The 13,621-nt window shown below is 35.3% G+C and overlaps 1 protein-coding gene across 1 annotated transcript; it reads left to right on the top strand.

Annotated features, from left to right (window-relative positions):
- Positions 1 to 6,702: 6,702 nt before the first annotated feature.
- On the top strand, positions 6,703 to 12,627 carry LOC133679753 (oligopeptide transporter 4). The gene is made up of 6 exons (XM_062102438.1): positions 6,703 to 7,416; positions 7,815 to 7,912; positions 10,253 to 10,819; positions 10,935 to 11,187; positions 11,377 to 11,559; positions 11,797 to 12,627. Exons 1-6 carry the CDS (start codon positions 6,883 to 6,885, stop codon positions 12,409 to 12,411), a joined length of 2,250 nt encoding a protein of 749 aa, XP_061958422.1. The 5' UTR covers positions 6,703 to 6,882; the 3' UTR covers positions 12,412 to 12,627.
- Positions 12,628 to 13,621: the final 994 nt, after the last annotated feature.

The raw sequence follows: 13,621 nt of genomic DNA, 5'->3' as shown, positions 1-13,621 counted from the left end.
CTTTTTTAAAAACGATCATGCACAGATACACTGCCAAATATACTTTTAATTGTAAAAAAAAAAAAAAAACAATCCAACGTTTTCAAGATTAGCTCACTCTATCCTCCTCTTTCTCTTCTTTGGGCTTATTTGGGCCCTCTCTCCTCTTTCTTTTCTCCTCTTCCTCTCTCTTTGGGCTCCCCCTCCTCTCTCCTCTCCTCCTTTCTTCTTGAGCTGAGTTGGGCCTTTTATTTAGGCCCTGGTAAGTATATATATATAGTAATGCCATGGTCACTTGTTGACGAGCTCATCAACATATTTGTCTACGTGTCCATTAGCATTTCGACTTCCCTTTCCTTCGCTGAAATAGATAGATGATCGCCGGATCAAAGGATGACCAAGAGAGTTGAGATATTGGGCATACATCTTCTAGATGGAGTAAGTAAGTAGGCGAGCCATCTCTTTCAAAATACCAGTGGCGACTACCAACGATGGTTGCGGCAAATATGTGAAATAAAGCTGCTCTGAAGTCCGATCGAGCTTCCTTTAGCCTCTGCAACTTGCTCGTAGTCTCGGCATTTCATGCATGATTTTCTTCCAGGTTGCTGTGGCTCAGACCTATCCCGTTGCCTTTTCTTATTAGATACATGGAAAATCTCAAATAAAAAGGAGGTTTCAAATCTACACTGGTAAAGGTTAGTTTAGCTCGATTACAATTTTTAGATTTTTTTTTCTTTTTGTTATGCTAGGCCCATGTGATCCGCAGCTTGTAAGCAAATTGCTGGATTATGGCCTTAAGAAATCCCCAGTTAGTTGATTATGCTGTAGTTTTATATGGGCCGGCTCGGATACATGAGTCGTTGAATGGGGCTGAAGTTGGTTTTTTTTCTTCTGCCTTTCATCAGAGTTGGGTGCCATTACAGTGTTAGCTTTGTCATGGAGTCTGAATGCGCCTGGATTCTTACTCGCGAAGCTTAGTGGGCTCAGTGTTTTATAAAATTTCCATGCCTTTACTTTGTTCGTAAAAGGGATGCCTTTCGATCAATCACCACTCTCCCTGACTCGTAATCTTGATGCATGTATACCACGATTAGCATCCCCTAGGCTACACTAAATCGGCTCTGAAACAAATTATTCATTTAAAAATCATATGAATGGTGCCACAAATTATCTTTTTGCGGGGAAAAAAGATGAATGAATATACATTGCACTTATCGTAAAAAAACAAAAAAAAAACTTATTGTGAATATGGCTTTTTTGAAGATCATACAAGCAATTAATTGGAGTGAAAAAGATACAAATCACTTATCCATGTTCTACACGATTAGTTAGTGGAAGTGAAAGGGAGATGTATAAACGAATTAATATATACATTTGACATTTTTAGAACTTCAAGGAAAAAAGCTATGCTGTTGAGCTAAAATAAGCATTTTTATACCTGAGAGTCATTCTTATATATTTGTCAAAAGTACTGAAGATTTATTTAGTATATTCTTATGCAGAAAAGGAGTTTTGATCGTAATTTCATTAGTTAATTACAATTAATAGATGGTTTAATTTGTCAATATCAAATATATTAAAATATAATTAGTTTTTCTAAATGATTTTTTTTCTATTGGAATGCACATGTAGAAAATAACATAGTTAGACTATTAAAAAAGCTAAATTACTGACTTATTAATTCTTCTAAAGAGCTTTTTTTTCTCGAGATGCAAGACGAATTTCTGACTTCTGGTGTGAGAATGGCATCACTTTCAACGATAAGGGCCGTTGACTTTTTTCCATGCTGCGACAAAGAGCTTGAGTCTGTCTCGCTGTGATTTGAAGCAGTGGGTTGATACTTGATAGAGTCGGGGGATGGCAATTATAATCTCGATCATGCTTTCAAATCCCAACGTCGTATTGTAACCTTACAAGTATTGGTATATCACTTCTTCTCTCATCAATGAAACGATGCTGACAAGAACAATAAGGACGACCATGACAATGTGTTTTTATTTTTTTCTGATTTCTTCCAAAATAGAAAGCAGATGATATGGACAGATTAAATTGTTTGAGTTACCACCCCAAGAAATGCCTCCATCAATATGCGTCCTTGTTCCTTAATGTCCACAAGAATTTGCCGTGTGGACCCGTTTCAGCACCGGTGACTGTGGAGTTAACTAGGGGTTGCCGAGGTGGAAAAATGTGGCCGAAATTAATGAACCTGCACCAAATTTTCCGTTGCATGGGAATATAAAGACGTTTAATAAAGTGGTAAAATTATTAATAATAAACAAAAAAAAAAACTCATGAGCAATCAATCAACCACGAGTTCTGAATTGTTAATTCAGCCCTTTGCCTCTCACGGGTGGATTACTACAACATTTTAACAGCCATGCATTTGGTTTCGATACAATTCAGTGTAGGAGCATGTTTGTTTTTGTAGTTAAAAAATAATTTAAAAGATTTCTAGAGTTTTTTCTTTAAATTAATTTTGTATTATTTGTAAATAATTTTGATATTAAATTTTTAAAAATAAAAAATATATTATTTTAATATATTTCAAGTGAAGATATATTTTTTAAAATAACTATTTTAATATTATGATGAGATAAATAAATTATTTATTTATTTTAGACAACTGGGTATCTCGCATGCATTGCATACTTGTTCTCGTATTCAAAGACTCCCTCGCATTTTCCAATATTAGAAGTAAAGATGTTCAATGTTCAGAAACATCACGCGACACCTTTGAAAATCTCAGCACGCGCGTCGTACCACGTCACGTGGCCTTCTGGAGCGCAATCAATGACCATGTGAAAGCATAGACCGCTGCGGATGAGCTGATTCTGACTGAAAATTGATGGTCGCTTCGAATAACAGCTGGATGATGATGATGATGATGTCGCTAAGATTCGCATCTTCAAATATCAACGGATTCATGTACATCCTTTTGACTCTTGTGTGAGTGTGTGTGTGTGTGTGTGTATAAAAACACAATCAACAAGGGAGACCGCTCTTCAGCATGTGGTAATATGTTTTAGTATTTTAATGCATGTCTTTTTTTATTAAAAAAAATACAAGTAAGATATATAATTGATTGAATTAAATAAGTTATTTTTATTTTTATTAGATAATAAGTAAAGAAGAGGCAACGATAATAAATAGGTCAATTGAAAAATTGATCATAATAATATAGGAAAAAAAACCTTTTTTAAAAGGAAAAAAATAATGCAATTCGAATCTTAGCAATTAAATATGAAACGATGAAATAGAGTAAAAAACAATAAAAAAAACCTACTTCGAGTAATAAAGGTCGAGTAACTTAGGCTAACCCATTAAACTCGCAGCTCAGGTCACGAGACACCAAACATTAAAAAAAAACAATGTCAAATAATAAAATAAAAAAAAGATGTCAGTTAGTGGTAGCTTCTTAAACTCGTGACCCGGTTACGTGACCCGGTTATTAGACTAAAAGCACCCCATATAAAAAAATTACAAAGTTCAATTCTTAATTGATTAAATATTAATATATATATATATATAAACAATTATACAAGATAATCAGAAGAAAAAAATTAAAAATTAAAAAAAGGATCAAAATATAAAAACAATAAGAGGACAACATTTTTTTATGGATCAAAATGAAAAAATACAGCACATGAGAAATTGAAATTAATTGATGAAAATTAAAATTTTACAAAAGAGTTAAGGATAAAAATTAGAAATAAAAAGAACAGGACTGCATGTGAAGACAAAACAATTTGAGGGTCAACTTTTGAGAATTTTGAGTGCTAGGTAAGGAAATCGAGGATGAGAGGAAAAAAAAACTACTATCAACGCTAAACCGTCAGTACATTTAGAACACGTATTGACCAATGATAAAGGAGCTGCTAGGACGATTCAAACACAATTTTAGAAGTTGTCGTCTGGCCATTGAACGACGCTATATACATCACTAGAAGAGCGCAACAACAACCTGCATACGCCACAGTCACGTGAACTATTTTTTTATAATATTTATTACCAAGTAAATGACCAACCTGCCCTCACCAAACTATAATAAATATAAAAGCTGTAAAGTGACACCAAAAACCCTTCACCGAAGTTAAAAAGTTTTTTTTTCTGCTTCAAGGGCAATCCAGTAATTTTATTGTGCATTCAAAATGGAAATAGCAAAAACGTCCCAGTTGCCAAGGGTAATTTTATATATTTGCTTTTTTTAAAAAAAAAACCGTACCACCCTCGGAAGCTAAGCCGCATGTTTTCTGGTCACAAGGAACAAAAACATAATTTTCCCATCACAGTCCACACCGAGTCTGAAACCACAATATCTGGCATTGCCAACTTTTCCCTCACCTTTACGCACTGTCATTGTTACCGTCACATGTAGACATGAACCGGCTTCTCAAGGGTTCACATGCACATTTTGCCATGCTCGAGTGCAAAACTGCAAATACATTGTTAAAAAGATTCCAGGATATCTAAATATGATCTGCCTCACAGGATAATAATGACATCCTCATGCATTATCTCCTTCCGGTCCCCTTCCAAAGAATCCTAGACCTCTCGCACAGAAGGGACTCGCTCTGAAGATTTGATTCATGATGGATTCCTCTTCACAACAGGGAGGGGAGCCGGCCTTTGGCTCCAACCAAGGTGGAGCCAAGAATTTTTTTTATCCTGGGCTATTAAATAAATATATAAATATTTTTAAAGATGGATTATTAACTTATGTACATGAATTTTTAAAGTTAATAGTAAAGTTTTAATTCAAATACACTACCCAAAATATTAAAAAATAAATTTAAAAATACATAAAATTAAAACGAAAGTAAAAATAAACTCACTATTAAAGTTACATCTTTTGATGTTTTGTGGAATATAATTCATCTATAATCGAATCTGAATCGATATTGTAACAACCCCTCAACCGGGATAAAATAACAATCTTATGTCAACTGAAAAACAAAGTAATTAAATTTTTTATCTCTTTCATTTCCTCCTTCCTTCACTTGTTTCTTTCCTAGATTAGTGTTTTATAGGTTGAACTTTGTAAGTTTACGAGGTTATTCTTTCACTTTTTTTTATTTTTTTCCTTAGATTTTTTTTTATGTTTTTCTCTTACTTTTTTCTATTTCTCTCTCGCCTTTTCTTTTTTTTATTTTTCTATTATGCTTCTGCCCAGTCGGCAACATGTAAAAGAAAGGAGGAGCTTATTTGTTTTATTTTTTAATGACAAATAACTATTTTACTCTTAATGAGTCATTTTGCTTTTATTTGACGGTTTTTTTTTGTTAGCACTACCAAGCTTCGTTCATTCTAAAATTTTAACCAGATTTTATTCAACATATTTTAAGATCCCTTGAAAAATTTCAGATCGATTTGATGGTTGGATTGAAAATTACGTTCAATAGCGTTAAACTGGTCAAATTGTGATTTTTCATCATATTTCTAAATTTCTCCAAAAATTCTGAAATTTTAACACAAGCTAAAGCATCATATTAGAAGGCTCCACGCAAATTTTCAGAATTTTTTGATAATTTAATTGAAAATTACAAATTTATTTTATATAAAACTAGTAAAAAAATATTGATAAAATCTTAACCCGGGCTAAAGCCCACCCCAGCCTTTGCCAAACCTCCGCCTATGGCTCCAACTATCGGTGGCTGGCTGTATTAGAGAATCAATAGAGAAATGATGACGGTGATTATTCCTTTTTTGTTAGTGGCTGATCAAATAAAAAGGCTAGCACTCATTTTAAAACATTTTTAAATAAATAAACAAATAAAGACCGAGGACACTTGATTTTTTTTAATTAAAATTAGAATTATTCCAGATAACTTTACAGATCAAGTTAATTGCACATTCCAAGATGTTCTCTTTGTTGACTTCGCACTCCAGTCAACGAAGAGGTTATCGGTCCCATATGGCTGTTAATTTTTCCGGCCCCCGTATATTTTGTCCACTTGTCCCTTCCATTCCCTTGGTGGATTATTCCGTTCAAAGATATTCCAGTGTGTTAAAATATTTTTATTTAGAAATATATTTTTTATTTTTTAAAATGTATGTTTATATTAGTATATCAAAATAATAAAAAAACACTAAAAAATTATTTTTAAACAAAAAAAATTAAATTTTAAACGAACATTATTTTAGCCGCACACTTTAATCAGTTAAAGAACTATAAAATAAATAAAGATGCCACTATTGTATTATTGAAGAGCGAGAGAGCGTTGGTGTCCCTAATTAGTTCCCACTCTTTTAGCTCTGTGTTTACGAGTCACAATTACAATATTCATTGAATAGTATAACACAAAGCAGACCCTGTATTTTAAGGAGTAAGATTCAGAATTATTCTCAATCTTTTACTCGCTGGTCTTTAGGCACCTTTCATGGAGGATGGATGGATTAATTTGTTATATAGCAAGAACATGGAACCAAAATAAGGATTCTGGCAGAGATAAACCAAAGTTTATGCCAGTAAATTCAAATAAGGCAACGCGTTTTCTTCCCAACTAGCACAAGTTGCCAGCCCTCAGCCCCATATTAAGCACAATTCTTCAACATTCACTCACTGGTCAGTGGTACGCAGGCGCAGTTTGTGACCCAACTCCAGTTCATGATCAATTTGCAAACGTTTCCACACCCATATCTAGCCACATGGTCCACGAATACGAGTAGCCTTTTTTGTTTTTAAACAGACAAGATAACCCATCCATACTAGAAATTTGTAAACAAGGAAAAATCTCCACATTCATCCACTAGACTCCTTCCATTCACACTTGCTCGGGCCCTACCCCATAATATTAAACCGTCCAATCCTACAAAGCACAAACCATGTCTTAAAAGGGCCAAGCCCCTCCCTAGTACCTCCTACTAAAAAACTATCACCCCTTCCCTTCCACCACCCCACTCACCATGGGCAGCCTGGAGATCCAAACACCATATACCTCCTCTAGACTCGCTGACCCTGAAAAACCCATCACCGATGCTGTCGAAGACGACGACGTATCCCCTATCGAGGAGGTCCAACTGACCGTGGCCAACACGGACGACCCAACCCTACCTGTATGGACCTTCCGGATGTGGTTCTTAGGCCTGATTTCATGCAGCCTTTTAGCTTTCCTCAACCAATTCTTTGCTTACAGAACCGAGCCGCTTCTTATAAGCCAGATAACCGTCCAAGTAGCTTCACTCCCTATAGGCCGCTCCATGGCTGCTGTGCTACCAAAAACCAAGTTCAAGATTCCTGGTTTTGGGTCCAGAACTTTCTCTCTCAACCCAGGTCCGTTTAACATCAAAGAACACGTACTCATTTCTATATTTGCTAACGCCGGAAGTGCATTTGGTAGTGGATCTGCTTATGCTGTTGGTATTGTCACTATCATCAAAGCATTTTACGGAAGGAGTATTTCTTTCTTGGCTGGTTGGCTTCTCATTACCACTACTCAGGTAAATCTTGGTATTCCTTTATCAAAAAAATAAAAAAAGGTATTCTTTTTGTAATATTTTTGAAAGCAAAATGTGATCTTAGTTCTGGTTTCAAGTTGGGTAAGCGATGAAGTTCTTTTGGCAATATTGGGTGGATCCTTGTCTCCTTTTCTTTTTTTTTCTTCCCCCCCCCCCCCCAGGCATTTGGGCCCTTTTGGCTTGGTTGTTGGAGTTTGTCGTTACCGTACATCTAGCTGTTTTTTTTTTCAATGGCTATATTTTCATAAAACTTCTAAGAAAATCTTGCATTTATTTTCAAGAAAAAAAACTGTGTCACGATTTGGATGTGAAAAATCTGCTAATTAAGCATCGCTGTGGTGATAATTTGAGTGATTTGGGTGCATGATTGGCAATGGTAGGTGTTAGGATATGGCTGGGCAGGGCTACTGAGGAAGTATGTGGTGGAGCCAGCCCATATGTGGTGGCCTGGCACTCTCGTTCAGGTCTCTCTTTTCAGGTATCTCTCACTCCCTCGCATTACAGACCCCTCGCTTTTTTTGTCTTTCGCAGTAGGAAAAGTTATTGAGCAATTTGATGCACAGCCCCCGCCCTGACATGTATCAAAGCTAAAAAGAAAAATACTAAACAATTTCTTCTTCCACATCACCACTTTTCCGTCCACACATCTTGTGTAAAAAGAGTTGTTTTTATTTATCTAGACTTTCCTGAGATTGATTATTATTTCAATCATAATAGTTGCAATAATTAATTTCTTTGTTGATAGCTAAAGCAAATATAAATAATTTCTTACACTGGATAGCGCGTGACATGTCCCTTTTCCCAGGATTCGATTTCTTTTATTATTGTGCTCTTCCCCCCTTTTCCTTCCATCGAGTCAACTAGAATCTTAAGTTGGCTTAGCTGATTCGGTGTGATTAATTAGTAATTTGTTCACGGCTTTAGAATCTGTCTAGCCACGCTGCTGTCGGGCGGTTTTTTTAAAAAATTTGTATTTTTTATTTAAAATTAATTTATTTTTAATGTTTTTAGATAAATTTAATGTTTTAATTTCAAAAATAAATTTTAACAAATAAAAAAATTATTTTTTAAAAATATTACCTTTAAAAATAACTCCAATTATAATATCAAGGAATATTTAAATTGTGAGCGTGCTTTTAACTTAATAATTAGGAAAAGGAACTGTTGACTTTCCACGGAATCAAGCTAACTTCGTGTGAAGAAATGGATGGTGGACTGGTGGAAGTTTTTAAGTGTTTGCTACTTGACAGCTCATGAATAAAAAAAACACGAAGGCACAATTAATTCTCACTTTAACTGGACGTGATAGCACAGAGGGTTCAGGTGTTTTTTTCAGTGTTCCTAAAAGTTTTCGGTATGTTTAGTTTAGTTTTTGTGGTTGAGGTTGTGGTGGGGTATAATCTAATTATATATAAAATTCAATCATAAAAGTTAATATTTCTTGTTTTTTTTAGCTTTTTAATGGGTCTCTATCCAAATTTTAACCTCCACCTCTAACACAAACACCCTAAAAGTGACATCAAATCTCAATTGGTTGGATATACCCTGTTTTGCATTGCGTTTGAAACAGGGTAAGCTAAAATTTGAATTTTTTTATATATTTTTGAATTGTTTTAATGTGATAATATTAAAAATAATTTTTTAAAGATAAAAATATAATTTTAATATATTTATAAAAAAAAAACACTGTGAAAAAACAATTATTATTACACTGAAAAACACAAAATCAAAATGTAAAAGAACATTGTACGTCAAGGATATAATAAGTGAGGTGGTGGCGGAACGCAGATGACTGGTTGGTGAATGGTGTACAGTGGCAATGGATGAGAGTGGAATTTCTCAATTAAATAAATCATGAACAAGAAACGCACAAAGCGTGGTTGGAAAGGTTTTAAGATAGGTATTCAGTCTAATGATAACGATAATGATCATTTATTTGTCTGTTTTGGAAATGGCATCATCCAACCAACCTATATTTGTCATCGTCATTACACGTCCACGAATAATAGAAGTGAGAGCTGGTGTAGTTATTATTTATATATATTGAAAATATATATATTTTTTTTTAAAAAAATTATTTTTAATATAGTATATTAAAATAATTTTAAAATAATAAGAAAACTATAATTTAAAATAATTTTTTTAAAAAATATATTTGGATTGCAAAAAAACAACCACAAGATTGATTTGAAATTTACAAGTCCTTGACTTACGGTTCTTTTTTTTTTTTCACCACCACTGTGATACCTACCATACCTAAGAGGTTAAACCGTTTGTCTTGATGTCCCGCGACCTCCTTAATTTTTTTTTTTTGAAGCACAGTAGAATTTTTTTAAGTGAATTTAAAAATATAAAAAAATATTAATTTAAAAAATAAAAATAAAAATTTTCAAAAATATCCAGCCGAAAAACAACCATTACCTAAGTGCTAAAAGGTTGGTCTGAAATACAGGGCTAAACCGCTTGTCTTCTTGTTGCGCATCCTATGAGTTTTTTTTTTTTTTTTTTTAAGAACAGTAGATTTTCTTTAAAAGAAAAAAATGCAGTTAAAATGTATTTTAAAAAATAACATAAATTAAAAATTCGCAAATATTTTATTGTGCTACTTTGAGAAAAAACTCTTAAAGCAAGCATTACATAAATGGGTTTGCTCTTCAACTTTGTGGATATGCCTTAATTATAGAGGTGTTTAATCTGGCCAGTCATCGCAGCTAAATTCTCCAGCACTTGATCCGGCATGCACCCATAAACATTTAATATCTTCAGATAACTCACGTGACTAAATGCCCATGTAAACTACCTGGGAAAAATCTTGCAGGGCTTTGCACGAGAAAGATGACGGTCCCCGCATGACACGGGCAAAGTTCTTCGTAATTGCACTGGCTTGCAGTTTTGTCTGGTATCTATTCCCAGGATACCTATTTACAACACTCTCAAGCATTTCATGGGTCTGCTGGGTATTTCCGAAGTCAGTAACCGCACAGCAACTTGGTTCAGGCATGAGGGGCCTTGGACTTGGAGCCGTTACACTTGACTGGTCTGTTGTGGCATCCTTCTTGTTCAGCCCTCTCATTAGTCCATTCTTTGCCATTGCCAATGTCCTTGTGGGATATGTATTCATAATTTACGTTGCAATGCCCTTAGCATACTGGGGCCTCGACTTGTACAGTGCACGAAAATTTCCCATTTTCTCCTCACACCTGTTTACAGCAGAGGGTCACAAGTACAATATAACAGCTATTGTTAATAACAAGTTTCAGCTGGATATACCAAACTATGAACAGCAAGGACGAATTCATTTAAGCATGTTTTTTGCTCTCACTTATGGCTTCGGTTTTGCAACTATTGCTGCCACCCTTACTCATGTGGCTTTCTTCTATGGAAGGTAAATCTTTCAACAAACAGAACTGAGAATCAGAATCGCCTTAATTTCCCATTCATGTTGTTGTAATCAGATTTTTAACAGACGCATGTTCTGACATATGAAACATGATCTACAGGGAGATTCTCCAGAAATATCGTGCTTCTTACAAGGGCAAGGAGGATATCCATACAAAATTGATGAAAAGATACAAGGACATACCTTCCTGGTGGTTTTACCTGTTGCTTGGTGTGACATTAATTGTTGCTCTTGCACTGTGCATCTTCTTGAATGATCAAGTTCAGATGCCATGGTGGGGACTCATCTTCGCGAGTGCCATGGCCTTTGTCTTCACCCTTCCCATCAGCATCATAACTGCCACAACAAACCAGGTAACTTGGCTCTCTTTTAAATCTTATTCCGAGCAAGAGATGAATATGTAGTGAAATTCAGCATCAACCGGAAAAATAAAAATTCGAAACCTCCCGCTCTATCCATCCGGGCTTTGATAGTCATTCCCTTTCACTTCATCATCTCAGCTAAATCTGTTCTTTATTAATGCTCTACCACTTCATATACAGACACCAGGGCTGAACATAATAACGGAGTATGTCATGGGTATCATATTACCGGGGAGACCAATAGCCAATGTATGCTTCAAAACCTATGGATATATGAGCATGGCTCAGGCTGTTTCTTTCCTCAATGATTTCAAGCTAGGACATTACATGAAGATCCCTCCAAGATCGATGTTCTTGGTTCAGGTACATTTTTCTCAGAACTACTGTCTAGATAATAAATGAATTAAATCCAGGTATCCTGTTTAACTGTTATAATTGTTCATGTGATGTATGCAAAAGGATCCACCATCCAAGAATTTCCTCAAGACCGCGACCTTAAACTGACAAAGTCAATTATAATGAACAATTTGTTGTTATTGTTTCCACTTAGAGCTACTGATATATTTATTCGCTTTTGCATTTCCATCTGGGTATGTCTAGTTCATAGGAACAGTTCTTGCCGGAACCATCAACCTTGCAGTAGCCTGGTGGCTGCTGAACTCCATTGAAAACATATGCCAGGATGATCTACTACCCGCTAACAGTCCTTGGACATGCCCAGGTGACCGAGTCTTCTTTGATGCTTCTGTCATATGGGGTTTGGTGGGACCAAAGCGGATCTTTGGAACACTTGGAAACTATCAGGCCATGAACTGGTTTTTCCTTGGAGGTGCACTAGGACCGGTTATAGTTTGGCTGCTACACAAATCATTCCCCAAGCAATCTTGGATTCCCCTAATTAATCTTCCGGTCCTTCTAGGAGCAACTGCGATGATGCCTCCAGCTACACCAGTAAACTACAACGCCTGGATCATAGTTGGAACAATTTTCAATTTCTTCATCTTCCGTTACAAAAAGACGTGGTGGCAGAGGTACAATTATGTTCTTTCAGCTGCATTGGATGCCGGGGTGGCTTTCATGGCAGTGCTTTTGTACTTCTCAGTTGGAATAGAAGATAGGACTTTGAATTGGTGGGGTACAAATGGTGAACACTGTGAATTGGCAACTTGTCCAACAGCCAAGGGTATAATGGTTGATGGCTGTCCAGTTAACTAACTTTGTTGCCTTCTGATACAAGTTTCTATTTAAGAGGTTACACAGGATAGAATTAGCAGGTATTGAACAACATGCATCAAGCCATAGTGGCAACTCAAGGTTTCATATGTTAGTTCAGCTATAAAGCCAGCTTCATGTGTACATTGTTGTGAACTAGAAATATTTTAATGCATGTCTATAAATATTTAAATAAAATCCTATATATTCCGAGGAAAACGACTTGTGTCATTCCACATTGAGGAGCCATTCGGATTTTGTCCACGATGCATTTGTGGCGCATCACACTGCAGTTGTGGCAACAAAATAATTGTTATATGGGTGATGCATCAGGCAAGCATTTGTTATCATACTATACTCATTCCCTTGAACCTGGTATGATGATATGGCACTTCATATTTTATCGACATTGTGCTACCCTATAATCAAGAACAATTTAGCTTGATTTGACTAAATCTACAGCCACACAAAATGCATATGGTATATCGTTTTTGAAATATGACAGACAAAAAGAAAGCGAAAAAATACTTTCACATGTTGTGGGCACGATATTGTTTGCTCTTTAGCAGAGGTCGATTGAGATGATGATCAGAAAGTACTAATGATAAATCGTACCTTTACTGAATGTGATCATGATGCGTGAACTGAGAGCCACTGATTATACTCATCCATCCTTATTATAAAGAAAAAATGTTCAGAAATGGTCTCCCAAAACAGTCAATTCAGGAACTAGAAGATATTCACTGGTCAAAATGCACAACCTCTGCACCTTCAGAGGTATCAGGAGCACTCTCAGTACTCTCTTCTTTTTTTTCTTTTTTCTTTTTTTTTATTCGAAGAAATATAAGAAAATGTATTTTATGGGTACAGGTGAGCGAGTAAAACCTCAGCTATCCCAGACTCTTTATAAGTAGAGGTGATCATTTTCGTTTCGGTTTGGTTTTTATTTAAAAAAATAACCAAAATAAAATTTTGAAAAACTAAAAATTTTCAACCAAAACCGAACCAGAATCGGTTCAAACCAACCGGTTTCGGTTCGGTCTAGTTCATTTTTTAACATAAAAACCGGAAAAAGTTATATTCAAACCGACCGGGTTTTTTTAAAAAATTTTCTTTATAGCTTCTCCAGCTTCCCTCTTGTTCTTCCCTACAAACCCCACAATTTCAAAAGTTCAATTACTCAACAAACAACAAATCTCAAACATGTAATAAC

This window comes from Populus nigra, chromosome 19, assembly GCF_951802175.1.
Source record: "Populus nigra chromosome 19, ddPopNigr1.1, whole genome shotgun sequence".
NCBI classification, from domain to species: Eukaryota; Viridiplantae; Streptophyta; class Magnoliopsida; order Malpighiales; family Salicaceae; genus Populus; species Populus nigra.
The sequence above is the reverse complement of the archived record's forward strand: the minus strand, read 5'-3'. Positions and strand labels throughout refer to the sequence as shown.

Coding starts and splice junctions, on each gene's coding strand:
- LOC133679753 (XM_062102438.1), top strand. CDS start 6,883: ATGGGCAGCCTGGAGATCCAAACACCATATACCTCCTCTAGACTCGCT. Junction 7,417..7,814: donor TTCTCATTACCACTACTCAG/GTAAATCTTGGT, acceptor TGGCAATGGTAG/GTGTTAGGATATGGCTGGGC. Junction 11,188..11,376: donor TAACTGCCACAACAAACCAG/GTAACTTGGCTC, acceptor CTTCATATACAG/ACACCAGGGCTGAACATAAT.